Consider the following 19,377-nt stretch of genomic DNA (forward strand, 5'->3'; position numbering starts at 1 on the left):
TTTATTCACAAGTATCTCCTGAAAGCCTTCAAGAGTGAAAGCTAGACTTCTTTGTAAATATATCTTCAATTAGTCACTCAACCATTTAGAGTAAGAAAAAGTTCATTTGTTTTGAAAGCTTTCTCCATAACTTTCTATTCAGGAATATTTGCTTACTTCCCTGATTCAAGAGGGAATCACTCCAAAGCATGTATTCTGAAGCATTGTAAGGCCAAAGAGAAAAACGGGATGTACCTGAGGGACAGTGCTTGTCTAGCATGCATGAGGTCCTGGGTTCCAGACCCCCAGTATCAGAAAAATATTTTTTTTTCCTTTGCCAGGCATGATGGCCCATGTCTGTAATCCCAGCACCTAAGAGGCTGAGGCAGGAGGATCCAGAGTTCAAGGCCAGCTTGAACTGTATATAAAGACCTAACTCAGAGAGTGACAGCAAGAGAGAGGCAGAACAATTCTCCCAACCTATTCAATGTTACATGCAAACCTTCTATAAAAGGAATTTCTTTCAGGAAAAAAATAGTCTAACTGTTGTCTTCATATTTTCAACGTTCTACATTTATCCCAATAATATTCCCAAAAAATAGTATCAGTTAACAGTCAAAAACAAGGCAAAAGATAGGTATTTGTTCAATCACATTGAGTACAAGAGAATCAAAACTGGCATTAAAACATAAAACAACATCGATCTCGTCCTAGTACTAGGACTAGAGGTCCCATTTGATCCAGCTAGTCCCCTCCTGGGGTATCTTCCCAAAAGAATTAAAAGCATCATACCACAGCGATATATGTGCACCCAGGTTCATAGCGGCACACACAGTTTGTATAGCTAAAGCTTGGAAGCAGCCCAAGTGCCCATCAACTGGAGAATGGACAAAGAAAATGTGTTTTTTTTATAAAATGGAGTATTACTCAGCCATAACGAATGAAAAACTAGAGTCATTTATAGCTAAATGGATGCATATCGAGGCCATACTCTTAAGTGAAATAAACAGGACACACATGTAAATACCGAAGTTTCTCTAGTGTGAGAAACTGATAGTGTAAACAAGAGTTAAAATGATTAAAATGAATAATTGATAATTTGAAATAGGAAAAAGTCCAAAAACGAAGGAGTGAAGGGAGGGCAAGGGGAAAGAAAAAGAGGGAAAGGAAAAACTATGAGAAAAGAAAAAAAATGGAAATGAAATCTATGTAAAAAGGGAAGGGCGGAGGGGGTGAAGGGTGCACAGGTAATAGGGAAAAAAAATAAGAACCAAGATATATCATGTACAGGTACAAGCACCCAATGATAAATGTAAACGAATTGTATACCTAAAATGTACCAATAAAATGTACCAATAAAATTAATTAAAAAAAAAAAGAACATCGATCTCAGCCTCAACCTTTTTGTCCCAAATCCCAGATGAATTAACCCATCACATCAAAACAAAACCCAGCATGAACTCAAAATAATGAGATGATGTTTTCTGATTTGAGAAACTAGCCAAGGATGGTGGCACACATCTGTAATTGTAATACTCAGGAGGCCGAGGCAGGAAGACCCTGAGTTTGAGGCCAAAATGGGCTACATACGGAGTTCAAGGCCAGCCTGCATTACATAGCAAGACTCTGTCTCAAAAACAAAACAAAGCAAAACAAATGTGGGGAAAGGGGATCTAGAGACACAGGGAGGGAGCTGGTGGGAGGAATTTAAAAAAATCAAGAATGTAAACTTCATGTACTATAAACATGTACTAATAAAATAAAATTTTAAAAAGAAAAAGAAACTCTAAGACTCTATCCAACATCTAACTTCTTTAAATATATTCAATTTTCTTCAACTAATATTCCTTTTGCACTCAAAAATGTATATCTCTTTTCCTAACACCATAATTAACAATACTTATTACCGGTTTTAGGACAAGACATCCTGGCACCTACTCATTACTATCAAGTCAATACAACTTGAGTGATAACACATTAGGGAAACAATAATAAATATGGATCTGAGAGAAACGACCTAAAGTACCCCAAAATCAATGTAATTAAAGAAAAAAGAATCAGGTAAACTTAAAATAATGAAAAGAGTTTGGGTTGAATCTGATCACTGAAATGTGCTTTCTGTACAACCTAATGGAAATTAAGACTTATTTGCTATCTTTCCAACTGGTCACTTACTATTTATGTTCTTTTTTTTTTTTTTCTGGTACTGGGGATCGAACTTGGGACCTTGCGCTTGTGAGGCAGGCAGCGGAACCACTGAGCTAAATGCCCTGCCCCTATGTTCTTGATCCTAATATAACAGAGTCCTTTACGTTGTACCAAAACTTCGCTGAATTACCATGTTAAACGAAGTGAGCTAGAACTCGCAAATATCATTATAGATTACAGAAATTTCCATTCTAATATTTGTTATAATTAAATATCTGTAACAGAGGCCTGCCCTATTTAGTGTTTTCATAATGGCTTTCTAGCAAAAATTCAAAGAATACCATAATCATTTAATCCCTTCACAGTGTAAATTAAATCCAAAGTGGTCACACAAAGAAAGGAATTTTTTGTTTGTTTTTGAGACAGGGTCTCACTGTGCAGCTCAAGGGGGCCTTGAACTCACTATGTAGCCTAAGCAGGATTCTCCTGCCTCAACCTCCTGAGTGCTGGGATTACAGGTAGTGCTGGGATCCTGAGCACTGATTCTGGGATCTCCTGAGTGCTGGGATCACAAGGCAGGAATTCATATAAAAAAAGACATGGAATGAATCCAAAGTTATCTAAATATACAAATGTATAAACCAATATATAGAAATGTTTACAAGAGCCTGACAGGAGCATGATAATTCAAATTCATTATGGTCTATCTAGGATGTTGCTGGCCATTTTAGATCCCATGGGATCATCAAAACTTAAAACTTGCTTAAGATTTAAAAATAAAATTTGCTTGGAAATTTTCACCTAGTTTCTAGGAAAAAGTGCACAAAAATTATTCTGTTTTCTAAAGCTCTGTTCTGTTTAACAGTGAACACAGTCTTAAATCAATACCTTCATTAATAAACCACACATTTCATTATCTCTAACAAATTTCAACATGAAGGAATATATTTGTCTTGCTCATTGTGAGAATTAATCTTTTTTTTTAAAGTGTTCTAATCTTTTTTTTTTTTTAGAGTGTTCTAATCTTAAGTAAATAATGCACACACCCACAAAATTTCAGGGATGAGAAGAGGGTCAAGTATCTTTTGAAGCCGGTAACAGAGACCCTAAAGGAAGAATCTCTGTTGTGAAGAGATGGGGCTAGGGGTAGAGTTCTTGTTTGCCTAACAGGCACAAGACCCTGGGTTCAATCCCAGAACAGGGAGGGAGGGTGAGCTAAATAAAGGAGATAAATATGCCTCTAACTGATACCACTGGAATGAAATATTCACTGTATCGGTGGATAAACAGCATACCAAGTTGGTCCTTGCCCTAAGCCAAAAGAAATTCCATGAAAAGTGAAAAAAGTCTAAACAAAATAAAATGTGAAGAGGTAGTGGCTACACAACACTATAAATACAGTCTATGCCACTGAATTATTCATCTTAAAATGGTTAATTTTACATAATGTGAATTTTTTAAAAATATGGACACATGGTCAGATTCTCCAAAATATAGTAAAAACTGATGCCTGCATGTGAAGCCACAGAAAAAGTAGACAAGATGGAGCTGAAGAAAAAATTAAGTATTTCCTGAAATGCATCAAAAATCAAAATGGGGGGCAGGGGAGGTTATTCCTCAGGAGAGTCCCAGAAAGAAGCATGATGAAATTTGGAACTCACACTACTTTTTTACTAGATCAAACCTGACAAATCACTGGTTTTTCTGAGAACCTAGGGAACCTGTTAAACAACAAAGCTGTCAAAATCCAAGCACAAAATCACTTTTTGGTCCTGGCCCAGAGTGTGATGTCACCACATTTCACAAAAGGCCTCCTTGCACAGGATTATATATCTAGATTTAACATAACCTCGTTTCTTCCAAATATAGGTTGTGAAAGGTCTCCTTTCTTTCCACTCCTCCCTCCTTCCAATTCCCTAAAAGAGAAGCTCAGCAGCAAAATAAGACTAATAGCTAATAGCATGGGTAGAAATAAGATCAGAAAAAAATTAATAAGATCCTAATTTCAAATGGCTCTCTGGGAAACGGAAGCTAAATTAGTGTTGGTTAAGGCTGTTACATCCTGGTCTTACACAGTTCAGTGCTCACAGTGAAAAATTAGCCAAAGTTAAGAAATTATAAAGCAGAAAGGCTATTCCAGCAACCTTCTATTACAAGGATTAGAGGTATTAAGTTCATTTTTAATCAAATGTTCAGCAACAACACAAAACAGTAGCATCTTCAGGTATCATTTAGCTCATTAGAAATTATAAACATTTAAAAACTAAAATGACCTGCAGTTTGTTTAAATATGACAGACTACAAAATAATGTCTTAATATAGTACTGTATTACACAAAAAGAAAAGAAGCTCAAACGTTTCCATCCAGTTGTTATGAACTACCAATACATTTTGGAAAACTTAAACCTGGAAGGAAAGAAGAGACCATGTCCCGTCTTCGTACTTCTTGCCTAGCTTGGTTTAAACCCATGCCTAAATCATAATACTATTCTAAAATACTGATCTTTTAAAGAAAAATAAAAGAAGTGAACTTCTTTGAGTTTCTTCAATTCAGTCAGAATGTTACCTTTATATTAACCTTACCCAACTTTCAGGGAGGCTGTCTGCAGAACACACTATCTTTTCTATTTTCCTTTTTTTTTTTTTTTTTGGTACCAGGGATCGATCTCCGTTCCTTGCGCTGGCGCGGCAGGCGGCGAAACCATTGAACTAAATCCCCGGCCCTTTTTCTATTATCTAAGGAGTTTGAACTGTTAAGATACCTGCAAACAGTTCTCACCTCACCAGCACGCTTAGTCATCATTGGAATGTGTTACACATTTTCTTGTACACCTGCATTTCCTTCATCTGCTGCTTTCTATTATGACTTTGTAAGTGTACCCTAAGGCTAAGCAATAGAACTGTACAAGGATGGTAATTAATAATTTAAATCGTTCCTTACTGAGACTACCCTTTTTCTGAGTCATCCTTTGAGTCTGTGTTTTCATTACTTTTTCTTTTAAACCACAAGGGTTGTAACAGTGTTTAGCAGTTAGAAAAAAACCCAAAACTTTTCTTTGCAAAGTCAAAAGTTTATGAAGCACCCACATCACATTCACATAATGAAATAGCCAAATGAATTCAATAAAAGCCTGCTCCCAAATAGAGGACTGCTCTAAAAATTACCCACAAAATTTTTCGAATTCAAAGAATATAGAAATAACAGGAAATTCCAGTTTCTTCTTTTCTTTTGGCGTAATCTACAATCCTTCCCAAACCAGGCTGTTCTTGCTAAATCCAGGGGAGGAAAAAAAAAAAAGAAGAAGAAATCTTGGCTAGGACTTACTCCCATTGGCTTCCCCTTCTCTCACACCGGATCAGCTCTGTAGCTTTTTCTCCTCTTCCTTCCCCAGGGGGCCAAGACTCTAGGGACACATTCGCCCATTACCAGGTAGAGGAGGGGTCTCTAAAACTCAAGTCGCAGGAGACAGGCGACGTTTCAAGGGAAAAAACGCTGGGGGAATCCCCTTCCCCTCGGACACGTGCCAGCCTTTCAAGGAACGTCGCCGAGCCGAGCGGAAAGAAGGACCTTTCCCCCTCGGCCTTCAGCGTCTACCGGCCACACCCCTGGCCTGGACCCTCCAAGTCCCCGGACCTCGAAACATTACCCCTTCAGAAAAGCCCCCAACCAGCTGCCACAGCCAGGCAGTCCTTCCTCCCACCATAGCTTCACCTCGATGGAAACCCTTTCTCCAAACCTTTTCCTCACAAAGGTCACACCCGACGACTCCCTCCATCCTCAACGGTCACGCTCCTAGGATTTCCTTTCCTACCCCGGTCTCCGACCGAGCCTGAGGTTCCCAATTCTCGTCCTCTTCCCTCGCTCAACAATTAGGGACACACCTAAAACCAGCAGCCTCGAACTCACCGGAGGCAGGGGTCGGGAGTGGCGGTGGCAGCCAGAGCACAGCCGGGGTGGTGTTGTAATGGTTTCCTGCCCGTCACGTTTCTTTCTCTAGGTCTAAGCCACTGCGCAAAACCCAATTTTGCCAGGGACAAAGATGGTGGGCCGGAAACTTTGACATCAGAGGACCTCGCTTCGTGACGTCATCTGGGTGCGCCGGAGAATCAGAAGGGTAGGCTTCTCTGTCGCCTCGGAGACGGAGACTTCAAAGCCCCCCCCCCCCCCCCCCCGGTTAGGGTAAGGCGTGGGGACCTGAGGCTTCCAAGATGGTCGATGGTCATCCCAATGGATATATTACACAAATTGATATTCTCTGGATTAGTTTTCTCGCATAGGGATTTTCTTAAACATAGAGGCGAAGAACAAATTTGAAAGCAAACCAACCTCGGCTTATTTTTCTTGCTCAGGAGCTGACAGTGGAGGTGCAGCTCCGGACTATGTACGGGCGGTGAGCCAGAGACGAATGGTGCAAACATAGGGCATTGAGAAGGCGTCTGATCTGTATTCGAATTCCTGCTCTGAATGTGACTGGGAAAATGTTTAACGTCTCAATTACAGTCTTATCTTACTGAAACTTAAATGGTATAGTGGGTAAAACAGAGCGTAATAAATGTGCTTGCACAAAAGTTTCATTCTGAAACTAAGATCTCAATTCCAGGATCTGTAACCGGATAACAAGGATGATGAGAGTAAGTGAAACTGTCTCTAAGGTTTATTTAAAGGTGTGAGGGAGGTTAAAGAGCAAGGGATGGTTAGCTGGTTGTTCCCTCACATTTCTGCCTGTCAACTGTGAGTCAAAAAGTGTGTATTTTGAACTTTCATTCTCACCAGTGTGGTGGCATACACCTGTAATCTCAGCACTGTGGAAGGCTCACACAAAAGGACTGCAAATTTGAGCCCAGCCTGGGCAGCTTTGTGAGATCCTGTCTCAAAATAAACAATAATAATGAAATAAACCTTAGTTCTCAGGTAAGTAATGAGATTTATGTAAAAATTTCAAATGAAATTCATGTGTACCTCCTTTATTAAAATAGGGAGAGTTGGAAATCAAGGTGTAAAACAAGAGAATGTAAACATGGTAAATCAGGTTTTGTATAACATTGTAAAATAATAAATATGAGAAAATTCACAATGTTAAATTAAAAAGCCAAAACAAATATATACAGTATGATTGCATATGTATAAACAAAGGCCAAAAAAGTATTTAAATGTTAAAAGTGGTGAATTACTGAATGGTGACAGGTAACACTTTCAAGTGCTCTAAAGTACATTATGTAGAGTGGATATGTAGAGGGGAAAGCTTGGAGGTTATGATAGTTTAGGATGTTTTTAGAGTTCTATGAAAATAAGACTATATCAATCTATTCACTTATACTTCTGAGGCCTAGTACACCCTTAAAAAACTCAGAATAGGGCCTGGGGATTTAGCTCAGTGGTGCCACCACCTGCCTTGCAAGGTCCCAAGTTTGATCCCTGCTACAAAAAAAAAAAAACCCCAAAACTCAGAATATGTTGAATAAATAAATAAATATATGAATAAATGGTCAACAATACCAGTTGCTAGTGAGAAGGGCTGAAAAGTGTCCACAGGATTTAGTAACAGAGCTGATGATGTCATTGCTCCAAAGATCAGTAGAGATATGAAGGCGATAGCCATGCTGCTAAACTGAGGGTGAACTGGAGGTGAGGAAATAGAAGTAGGAGTTGTGGATATATCATAGGAAACTGAAGAAAGAAGAGTTATAGGATTGTAGTCATACTTGAGGAAGAAAGTTATAGTTTTTTGTTTTTTAGTTTAGCCAGGTATATCTGTAATACCAGCTACCCGAGGCTGAGGCAGGAGGATCACAAGATCAAAGCCAACCTGGGGAACTTAGACCCTTTTTAAGAAAGCCAAAATAAAACAAAACAATAAAAATAAAAAGTTTTGCTCTGAAAAAATAATTTATAAAAAGGGCTGGGGATAATTCAGTGGTAGAGCTCTTGCCTAGCATGCTTATTACCCTGAATTCAATCTCTAGAATAAATAAAGCTTAGTTCTACACTAAATACATTTTTCTCTACACTAACTTATTAGCAACACCATGGGTTTAATCATTTTTCACATGCGTATGACTCCAAAATTTCTCTAGTCTTGACTTATTTTCCAAATTTACTAAATCTACTAACCACTGTCCTGAGTAATTCTAAATTTATGGCCCACCTAAATTAAACAAATAAGGGCACGAAAGGACATTAGAAAAATATGGTTCCAGATACAACTCCTAGTAGCCTGGGAGGATTTTGAATGGAAAATGTCACCAGAAAAATCTTTTAAGAATATTGGTTCAGGGCCGGGGACTTAGCTCAGTGGCACCATGCCTGCCTCACAAGCACAAGGTCCTGAGTTTGAGCCCTGGTACCAAAAAAAAAAAAAAGAATGTTGGTTCATATTTCTCTCCTAGTCAAAAACTTCAAGTGGTTTCTCTTTGACTAACATGCTCAAAATCTATTCTTGCTCTACATTTCCTCATCTCTCTCTGTGCTTTCTTTGGTTTTCTCATCTACAAAAAGAGGGACATAGAAATACCCAGTAATAATATTAATTACAATATTGAAAATGAATTATTATGTAAAGCTCTTAGAATTATGCCTGTCACATCATATGGACTATGTAAACATTTGCTATGGTTGTGATTATTTAGGTAAACGGCACTGAATTGCTGAACCCAGAAACCTAGGGCTTTCTGGCCCCCCCATTACTTCATCTCATACCTCCCAAATTGTCAATTCCACCTTCAAAATGTATCTCAAATTCACCCATTCTCTTTTATTCTACTTCATAAATCTAAGCCAAACTTGGCCTCTTGCCTAGACCAAAAGCTCCTAAATCTGACCATTCTCCACAGAGCAGCCAAGTTTTCAGGGTTTTTTTTTTAAGTTTAGCATACACTCAAAGAGTGGATGCATCATAAATGCAAAAACTTGATATATCAAGTAAATATACCCTGTAACTATCAGAAAATAATCTTTTAAAAATGTAAATCTGTTCACGTCTCTGATATACATACCCTTCAATGCATTCCCATGACTCAAAATTCAGGTTCCTGTATGGTTTGGCTCCTAATATTATTTTATTTGTCTTTTGGCCACTCCTCTTCCCCCCTTTTTCTAGCTACAGTAGCCTTCAAACATTCAAGCTCTTTCTGACCTTAGGGACTTCACAAACACTACCTCTCCTGCCTAATATTCTTTTCTCTGGTTTCTCATAATTTAGGTCTCAGTTCAGTTATGCTTTAGGAAGGGCATTCTCTGATACCCAGTCTAACAGCTTCTTCTCTCCCGTCCCTCCCTGCCACCTTCATCCCATTCTTCTTACTCAACTGTAAATTATATAGGTTTTACTATCTCTCCTACTGGACTATAAACTCCATGAGGGCGGGTACCATGTCTCTTTTTATTAGTTTTATATCCAATATCAAGCATAATGCCTGGCACATAGAAAGTACTATTTATTGAATAAATGAATTTCCACAGTAAGTTGTAAGACCAGCAATTAAAGCCTTCAATAAGTCATCTAAATCTACTTTTCAACTTACCCTCCACTATTTCTGTTCCTCAATGGTTAAAGCAAACTAAGCCATTTCCTTCTCATATGTACTTTATGGTTCTCCCTTAGCCTGTTGACTGTGATAAATGACATTTTTTGGACTGCCTTTCCTTTTCTCATATAGTAACTTCAGTTTGCTTTTGGAGTATCCTCATGGGACTATTAATCAAGGACTATTAATCTAGCTAAGAGTAAAATAAAGTGAAAAGGGAACCTGAGTCAAAATTGGTCAACTGGAACTTGAATCATGAGCACAGTGACAAATATAAACTGATTTAAGCTCATTCATTGTAACAAAGTTGCCTGCATGAGACTTAATTCTTGCTACACAAATCCAGTGGGATTGTGTAGTTGCTTATTTTGTGAGCTACTCCAAGTACTTTTAGTAAATTCTTTTTTATTTTAAAGTAGCCTGTTTCTGTTGCTTGAAACCTGGTCAACACAACTGTTTACCACTTGTTTTAATGTATTTCTAAACTTCATATTTTTGCTGTTCACTTAAATTTATATATATTATAGTAATTATAATCGGCTTGGGGACCAGATATTTTATACAGATACATTAGCTATAAGAATATTTTTCTGGGGACCGGGGGTTTAGCTGAGTGGTTTCACCATCTGCTGCGCAAGCGCAAGGACCCAAGTTCAATCCCCGGTACCAAAAAAAAAAGAATATTTTTTTGGCAGCTATTTCATTAAAGAACATTTTCAAACTATAATCCAGGATAACTTTTACTGTAGAAACAAAACCACCAGATCTTTTCATTATGCAAACTAAGTGCCTACTTTTACATAGGAAGATCCTCTAGAGCAGTGAATACCTTCCATTTTTTGATATTAGCCCAGACGTGGGAAAGGAGTTACGAGAGAGAAGCTGACCTCTGATCCAAATCCAATAAACCTGTATCAGTAACTCAAACAAGAAAAAGTTGTATGCAAACTACATTTTGCAAACTGTATAGTAAATTATATTACTTTTGCTATGCAAACTGTCAAGTTTCCCCAGTTCACGCTTGAGTCATCAGGTCCCTTCACTTTCGCATTATATTCATATCACTAATGTGACACATCCTACTGGGTATGAGGCCAGGAATCATTTTCATCTCATACAGCAAGTGCCTGAAGTTATAATTGGATGTAATACCTGGAAGACAAACTACCACCTTGGATAAAAAGTAACTGTCCCAAGTTCGAAAGAACGAGTAAAACCTTTCTTATTCTACGTACTAAATTTTCTTTATGATTGGAGACAATATAGCTAAAGCTTCTATTTCCTGCGCTATCGCTTCAAGTCCTTTCCGGAAGGCGGCAGAAGGCAAAATGAACAACACCCCTACTGTAAGTGTAGGGAAGACAGCGCCTTCCTATCTCCTAATTCCCTCCCTCCGCCCTTAGATCGGCCGCCCGCCCAGAGATCACAGGCCTCAGTAGGGGCCGGAGCTGAGACGTCGGCGGGGCGCTCCAAGCACTTTGCCAGAGAGACCTCTGTAGAGAGGATTAGACACTTGGCACCTAGGGTACGATGCACAGTTAGCCAGTAAGAATAAAACAAAACAGGAGAGAGTGCATAAGCAAAACTAACCCGCAGGTGACCTCTTTCATTTCAGAGGGCCGGAAGCGGAAGTCACTGGTGGGGGGGGCATAGAGTTTTCTAGTTCCGGTTTCAGGGCGGTGTGCAGGGCTAGAGCGCCTGTCTCTCTTCCGCCAGCCCTCCACAAGATCCCTGCAGCATCTATTTCCGGGTGTGATTCTGTCATAAAGACGAGACCGCCCATCAAACGTGGCGTCGTGGGCCCTTCGCGCTTAGCCCAGGGTCAACGAGCAAGGAAAGGCGCGGGCGGGGGTACTTTGCAGCCAACAACTGGAGCCAGTTTTCGTGTCCCGGGCCCGCTCTGGTACCTACGATCCCTCAGACCACGCTGGCTTTTCAGCCCTCACGATAGAGGGTGACAGTTTTTCATTTCCATAAGACAGCGGCCCTTAGCCATACCTGTTCCCCAGAATCACGACCAGCCCTGTGGGGTGCAGCACTTGACAAGTCACCCCTCCTCACGTACTACACCCGGGTTGGAGTTAACTTTGAGACTTCTTTCCTCCGAATCCAAAGGTCTTTCTGCCTCAGTTGAATTTCACCTGTAAAATTGAAAGTTGGAGATTCGGGTGTCAGGCAGAAAGATTACCTTCAATACTTTGCGCTCATTTGATCCACCACCACCCCCAAAGCGCATGCTCACTAGAGAGTTTGTGGGAAAAGTGAAATCCAGTACACGCAAAATACTATGGCTGAGTACGGGGCTCATATCACAACTGCTTCTGTGGCAGATGACCAGCCATCCATCTTTGAGGTGGTAGCACAAGACAGTTTAATGACAGCAGTGAGACCTGCTCTTCAGCATGTGGTCAAGGTAAGGCATTAATTCTCTGAAAGGTTTCAGGGACGAGAGCGTTAAAATTCAGTAAGTTTTATTTGGCAGTCTAGAGTTGGAAATAACCAATTTGCATATAGTTTATATCCCATGGCCTAATGGATATTTAGTCTTTAGAGCCCTGTAGTGACTTTGGGGAAGTTAAGGTATAAGCTCAAAATAAATGACTTCAGCCAAAAGTGTGTAGAATTTAGGGGGGGAAAGGAAATGTAAATAAATGTACCTGTGTAAAAGAATGAATTTCATTTATTTTGCTTTAGGTTTTTGCAGAATCAAATCCTGCCCACTGGGACTTCCTTTGGAGGTGGTTTGATGAAATCTTTACTCTGCTAGATCTTCTGCTTCAGCAGCATTATCTGTCCAAAACGAGTGCCTCGTTTTCCGAAAACTTCTATGGCTTAAAGCGTATTGTAATGGAGGACTCTCGCAAGGTTCAGACATTGGCCAGTGCTGGTCTCCCCAAGAAGCACCTCTGGAAATCAATTATGTTCCTGGTTCTTCTTCCCTATCTGAAAGTGAAGCTGGAGAAGCTGGTTTCTAGCTTGCGAGAAGAGGATGAATATTCTATTCATCCCCCTTCCTCCCACTGGAAGCGATTTTACAGAGCCTTTCTGGCAGCCTACCCATTTGTTAACATGGCCTGGGAAGGCTGGTTTCTAGTACAGCAACTCCAATACATTCTAGGAAAAGCTCAGCACCACTCACCGTTACTGAGACTGGCTGGAGTTCGACTAGGTCGGCTGACAGTTCAAGATATACAAGCTCTGGAGCAGAGACCCCAAGCCAGTATGATGCAGCAACCAGCCAGGAGGTAAGTCTTAAACATTTCCAAAAACACCTTTTGAACAAACTCTAAAATCTTATTCCAACTTTATCTTCCTCAGTCTACTTCATTTCATAAAATCAGAGTTTTTTTTTCCTGTGTCCATAAAAGAACTGCCATCTGGTAACCTTCCTCATCATATAGTTACATCTTAATGCACACTTGCTATGTGCCAGGCCCTATGTTAGGTGTTTGTTTTATGTACATTATCTCAAGCTTCATTACAATGCAATGAAGTATGTGCTCCATTTAACAACTGGGGGGACCAAGCCCTCACGGCAAAGTATCTTGGCCTAAGCTATCTAGCTGTAAGATGGCAGAGCTGAGATTCAAGGCAGATAATATAGTTCTAAAGGCTGCTCTTTATTGGGGCTGGGGATTTAGATCAGTGGTTCCGCTGCCTGCCTTGAAAGCACAAGGTCCCAAGTTTGATCCCCAGTACCAAAAAAAAAATAAAGACTGCACTTTATCATGATAACTGTAGCTACTTTTAACTACTTGTGCTTTCCAGTAAGTTCAAATATATATAGTGTTCAGTACTGCTAAGTTACTTTTTAAGTGATTTTTTTGTTTCTGGATGCCCCATGTTCTATCCAAAAAAATATCTAATCAAATTCTCTAATAATGTCTTGCTCAAAACAAAAACCTAAATCTTTTATTAAAAATGAAGCTTAGCACCTGTGTACCTAAAATACTATAAGAAAAGAACCATCTAGAATAGATCCTTAAGGAGACAGTGCCAATCTAGCAACTCTTCAATGCTCCAAGCAGTGATTCTGATGAAAAGTATGGAATTGCATTTATACTAGTGATTCTGAGATTATAAAGTTTTTTTCTATGCCTCATTGTTTTCTTTTTCCAACAGTATTAGTAAGAAGATAAAGTCAGCTCTGAAGAAAGGTTTGGGAGGTGTTGCCATGTCCCTCTCTACCGGCCTTTCTGTGAGTGTATTCTTCCTACAGTTCCTTGACTGGTGGTATTCATCTGAAAATCAAGAAACCATCAAATCACTGACCGCCCTGCCTACTCCACCACCACCTGTACACCTAGATTACAACTCTGATTCTCCTCTGTTACCCAAAATGAAAACTGTGTGCCCACTGTGTCGGAAAACCCGGGTGAATGATACTGTTCTTGCCACCTCTGGTTATGTGTTTTGTTATCGTTGTGTGTTTAATTACGTGAGGAGTCACCAAGCTTGTCCCATTACAGGTTATCCAACAGAAGTACAACATCTAATTAAACTGTACTCCCCTGAGAACTGAAAGATTAGCATATTATCTCACAACTTAAATATTGCACTGTAAGGCCACAGGGCTATTTTTTAGCATGGTACATAGCATTGACATCTTTCTGGCCAATTCATAAAGATATTATCTCTGAACTACAATATAGATTTCTTTAATAAAAGGATATGTGCATTTGATCCTAATCTTTTGGTCTGTTCTCTAGACCCCTACTTACAGCTGAGCAAGCTGGTTAAAGTAAGAGCATCAAGACTAGAGGATGTGTTAGCCAACACAGGGGAGGTAAATAAAAAAGAGTAACTAATACAGAAAAATAAGTAGTATAGAAACTCCCAGGAAAACCCCACCTTAGATCTCATAAAGTGGTGGTGAGGGAAAGCAGGCCTCCTCTTTAGAAAAGGAAGTATTTATTAGTCTATGAGGTAGAGATTTTGTCAGTTCATAAACAATATGAAACACAGACTTGCTCTTTATAGAAATACTTAAACATGTTAGGAAAACAAATTCTTTCATATACTGGGACCCATTTATTGAGTGACATCTGCTACAGTTTTTCAGCTTGAGGATTCCTGATGAGCCATACGTATTTCCTTAGGAAGCTGGTTAAAGGAAAATGGGATGAGTATAGAGTGTAGTCTGAAAATTTTAGTGTGACAGCAAAGCTTGCAAGCAGTGAAGAGATAAGTAAAATACCTAATTATAATGAAAAGACCTTTTAATGAACTCTTTCTGCTTATTCTTATTGCTTACTCAACTGGGATGAATTATCCTGGTTGTTACTAAAGTTTCTATGAAACATTTAATTAAATTTTAAAAATAGATGACAAAGAACTGTCATTATGTGGAAACAAATCTTGAGGCATTTAAATTTCCATTCAAACCACCTTTGAGTTTTTGAGGTATTTTTGTATTAGCATTTGGGGGTTTTTGTTGTTGATCCAATAATAAGAGCAAAAATCTTCTGTTCCAACAAGTCTACAACCTCTTGTAAAATACCTTGTATCAGATATACTGCAGAAACACATTGCCTTTGTAACAAAATCTATGCTGCTGGGTTAGCAGGTTGGTGGAAACATGGATTTTAAAGAAAATAAACAGGACAAATGAAAGTATTGTATGTCTTTACCAAGATACATTTTTCCAATACTTTAACTCATTTAGTAATTTATTCAGTTTTGGTTTTTTTGAGACAGGGGCTTGCTATTAGCTCAGGCTGTCCTTGAACTCACTGTGTAGCCCAGGCTGGCCTCCAACTCATAGTGATCCTGCCTCAGCCTCTCGAGAGCTGGGATTACAAGCATGCACCACCATACCTGGCCTTTCATTTAGCAATTTAAAGTACATTCTAATAGCATAAATATGATACAGCTAAATACTGAAATGGAATATCCATCCTGTGGATTTCAAAATATTAAAACTATTACATACTATAAGAGTATAATGGCTATTTTTAAAATTCTTGTTAACACCTCAGAGGTTTTACCAAAAACAAATACCAGTTGATTAAAACACTTTTAATACAGTAATAAGGCAAAAAGGGAAGTGATTCAGATTCAGGATTGAAATAATGTAGTCCTCCATGAAGATTCAAAGCCAGATATTTCACCTTGACCTAAGAAGGAAAACATGAAAGTATCAGTAATTCAAAAGGATATCAACGAAACTCTCATACATAATGAAAACTAGCATGCAAATAGATTAGAACACACTTATGTATGTGTGTTTTAATGCCACAACCAGATCAGCTCAGAGAGAAGATTATGGGATCATACCCTGGTCAAAGCCAGTACTGAAGCAATGGCAATACCAGGTCAGACTATACTTCGCTCATCATCGCATCATTGCATTTCACCTCCTTGTATTTCCTAAAAGCAGTCAGATGCCCTAATTCCACATGGGAGAAAACTTAGACTTACCTATGGGGGAAAAGTGCTTCTTTTCAGGTAGGTTCCAACTATGAGTTTAATAAATAGTTTATCTTTCACTATGCTTTAACTACCAAAGAGAACGAGTTTTTTGTTTTTGAAACAGAAGAGAATGGAAAAGCATTTACCATTTAAAAATTTTTTTGTTTAAATAAATCCAATTGCCATTTATGATAAAATCTCAGGGATGTTTGTGAAGGGATTCATAGCCTAGCTTTAAAGGAGAAATTTTACAAAAGATGTTCTACTAAATTAGTACAGTTTATTTAATGTAAAATTCAATTTGTAGTTCTGTGGCCAGCAAAGATAAAAATAGTCACAATGCCTGGCACAGTGAATGCACCTGTAGTCCCAGCTACTTTTGAGGCTGAGAAGGTTCACTTAAAACCCAGAAGTTAGAACCTAGCCTCAGCAATGTAACAACACCCGGTCTCTAAAAAAATAGTTACAAAATTTTTATATAAGAGTCTTCTAATATAAGAACCCAAGACTCAAGAGAGGCTATGATTTGACAAAGGTTTATAGCAAATTAACAGCAAAGCCAGAAAGAGAACCGAGGTCTGATTGCCAGATTTACATATATATGATTTTTTTTTTGTACCAGGGATCAAATTCGGGACCTTGCACTTGTGAGGCAGGAGGCAGAACCAATGAGCTAAATCCCCGGCCCAATATATATGTATTTTTTCACTACTAGCTTCCAGGTTCCTGCCCTTTATTAACGGGGCAGGCCACAAGCAGGATCTGGATATTTTGCAACCTAGTAATCAATTTCTGAATGAGGAAGCTGAATGCATTTCAATTATTTAAAATGACATCTGCTGGGCATTTAGCTTGTCCCTGCCTGGCAAGTTCAAGGTCCTGAGTTTGATCCCTGGTACTGAAAAAAAAAAAAAAAAGACACTTTCTGGTGGTATACTATTGCTGATATGGAAGAGTACAACATCACATTCACCTCCAACACTCAACACAATACTGTTAATATTTAATACTGGAGGCATCATATTCTTCCTTCATCATCTATAAATATCAACAGACTGATAATCCACATTTAAAAACTGACAGCTGTTTGTGTTCCCCATTCAGCAACCAAGCTCCATAGAGGGGAAAACAACCAGGTGCCTGTTAACAAGGGTCTATGTTTGACCCTCATCATCCCCCTTCTGTTGAAACAGATCCACATTAGAAATGAGCAAACAAAGGCTGAGAGAGATTAATTTAAGTACCTACCTAGAATCATGAAACTTGTGAGGAATAATAATCTTGAACCAATGTACACCTGACTTTAGAGCCCATGTTCTTTCTATCAGACCATACTGCTGCCTCAATGGGTGCCCTGCCTCCGCTTTCCATCCCATCCAACATAAACACACTAACCTTAAAACACGGAGGTGTGATTATCATTACAACCATTCAATTCCTCCCCATGGTCCAGGAAATAAAATCTGAATTACTTTGCTTAGAATTCAAGATGTTTCAAAGCTAACTGATACAAGAAGCCCTGGGCTCAATCTGCAGCATCAAAAACAAACAAAAATCTTGACCCAAACTTATCCTTAACTAATATTATAACCCTATGTGTGCTTTACCGTTAAATCCAACCCAAAGTATTCCAAAGTCCTCAAACCTGCTCAATTCGACCTTGTGCCTTCCATTTACAAAGTCTTTTCTTCCCTTCTGTTGAAACCCTTCCTGAACTTCAATCCAAGCTCTTTAGTTTGTGACACCCCTCCCCCAAATGCCACCTTTTGCATGAAGCCTTGCTGCATCGATCCAAAAGAAAAATTGTCTTCTGAATTATGGAAGCACATTAGTATCTATTTTGCAGAACTTGTTTCACTTTGTTTTAAGACACAAATAGACATCCAGGGCCGGGATTTAGCTCAGCGGCACTGCGCCTGCCTTGCAAACGCAAGGTCCTGAGTTCGATCTCTGGTACCAAAAACCCAAACCAAACAAACAAACAAAAAACCCCAAATACACATCCAAACATGGAGTTCAAGATCTTTGTTCTTACCAAATATGGCAAATACACTTGCCTAGTTCTCTGCCACTGTACAGCTTGCTCCACCTGGAGGGCCTTCCCACTCCTTTCATGGGGAGAACGCCTAATTACACTTCTAGAAGTACAAGGGGTGATCATAAAACTAGTGAATGTTTAAATTTAAAAAAAAATACAGTCAAAGACACACAGCCAAGAATGACGGGGTATGTTTGAAGCAAGGACTATCTTGAAGGGGATTAATGGCAGACAGCAAGTTCTGATCACCCCTCATTGATCAAACGTTTACAGCAATTTCTGTCAAAAAAAATATTACCGTATGTCCTCATCCACCTTACTCATTGGATCTGGCACCGTGAGACTTCTGGCTCTTCTCCAAAGTCAAAAAGACCATAAAAGGTAAGTGTTTTAAATGATTCAGAACAGGGAGGCAGCCATGACAGCGCAACTAAAGACGTTCCCGAAAGAGGACTTGCAGAACTGCTTCAGAAAGTGGCAAGAAAGATGGGCTAAGTGTTTGAAGCCAGGGGGACTAATGGCAATGTGTCTTTTACTGTAATAAAATGGGGGGGGGGGGTTGTTAAGCATTCACTGTATTTTAAAAAATCACACCTCGTACTTAAATGTCCCCTTTTCTTAAGTGTTCCTACCCCCTCAGTTATCCTTTCCTTTGCCTCCCACTGCCCTTTTTTTCACCATACGTCAAACTACTGACCAGTTCAAGTTTTCCTTTATCTCTCCCAGCAGTCCAATCACAAGGATTTCCTTAACCACCAGGACTGTGTCTTACGTGCCTGGTACATAGGAGTTCAATAAATAAGCGTTTAATTCAGTCCATGAGCGACACTCCCAACTAAACTCTAAATATTAGCACAATTTATAAAGCCGACTTACCTCCAATATGTCACGTGGGTAAGGACCATACTTCAAGCATCTCTAAGCCCTCATTCCCCATCTCTACCTCAAACTCTTTGCACAGATTCCTGCGCGGGAGAGCCAATGCCTTACACAACTGATCCTCAGAATAAAGTCCAAACCTCGACAACTTCAGGAAAAACCAAAGCCATCCTTGTGGGAAAACAGAAATAAGACACAAACAAACTCTCCAAGCAGGAAGCAGCAACCGGCTTTCCGAACTCCTAACTCTCCTACGCCTGGGAGAAACAAGAAACAAGTACCATCCTGAGAAAGATGGCACCCAGACTCCCAGATTCTCGGACAGGTACAGATTCGCTCCCCTTGTCCTCTCTTCTCTAATACCAAGCCCGCATCCCAAAGCTCAGCGCGGCGCTAGC

General features: G+C 39.4%; 2 protein-coding genes and 1 non-coding gene across 9 annotated transcripts in view; 1 reads left to right on the forward strand and 2 right to left on the reverse strand.

The window, feature by feature from the left end:
- The window catches only part of Ap2b1 (adaptor related protein complex 2 subunit beta 1), a 120,580-nt gene extending 109,240 nt beyond the window's left edge, over positions 1-11,340 (reverse strand). For 2 of the 7 annotated variants that reach the window (XM_087191476.1, XM_004870655.4), the window contains exon 1: positions 11,242-11,340. The gene's annotated coding sequence lies outside the window, so the exon portion shown is untranslated. Of the gene's footprint in view, positions 1-5,864; positions 6,214-11,241 lie in introns of those variants that run through there. The other 5 variants (XM_004870656.4, XM_087191478.1, XM_004870653.4 and 2 more) reach the window with 4 other exon arrangements.
- Positions 11,341-11,409: 69 nt separating this feature from the next.
- Pex12 (peroxisomal biogenesis factor 12) lies at positions 11,410-15,264 on the forward strand. The gene is made up of 3 exons (XM_004870652.4): positions 11,410-12,064; positions 12,346-12,896; positions 13,774-15,264. Exons 1-3 carry the CDS (start codon positions 11,939-11,941, stop codon positions 14,171-14,173), a joined length of 1,077 nt encoding a protein of 358 aa, XP_004870709.1. The 5' UTR covers positions 11,410-11,938; the 3' UTR covers positions 14,174-15,264.
- Positions 15,265-15,897: 633 nt separating this feature from the next.
- Positions 15,898-15,994, reverse strand: LOC147823800 (Z30 small nucleolar RNA). The gene has a single exon (XR_015443323.1). It is a non-coding gene; the product is annotated as a Z30 small nucleolar RNA (small nucleolar RNA).
- Positions 15,995-19,377: the final 3,383 nt, after the last annotated feature.

This window comes from Heterocephalus glaber, unplaced genomic scaffold (genome assembly GCF_053883595.1).
Source record: "Heterocephalus glaber isolate CG9 unplaced genomic scaffold, H.glaber_assembly_v1.0 deba00001564, whole genome shotgun sequence".
NCBI classification, from domain to species: domain Eukaryota; kingdom Metazoa; phylum Chordata; class Mammalia; order Rodentia; family Bathyergidae; genus Heterocephalus; species Heterocephalus glaber.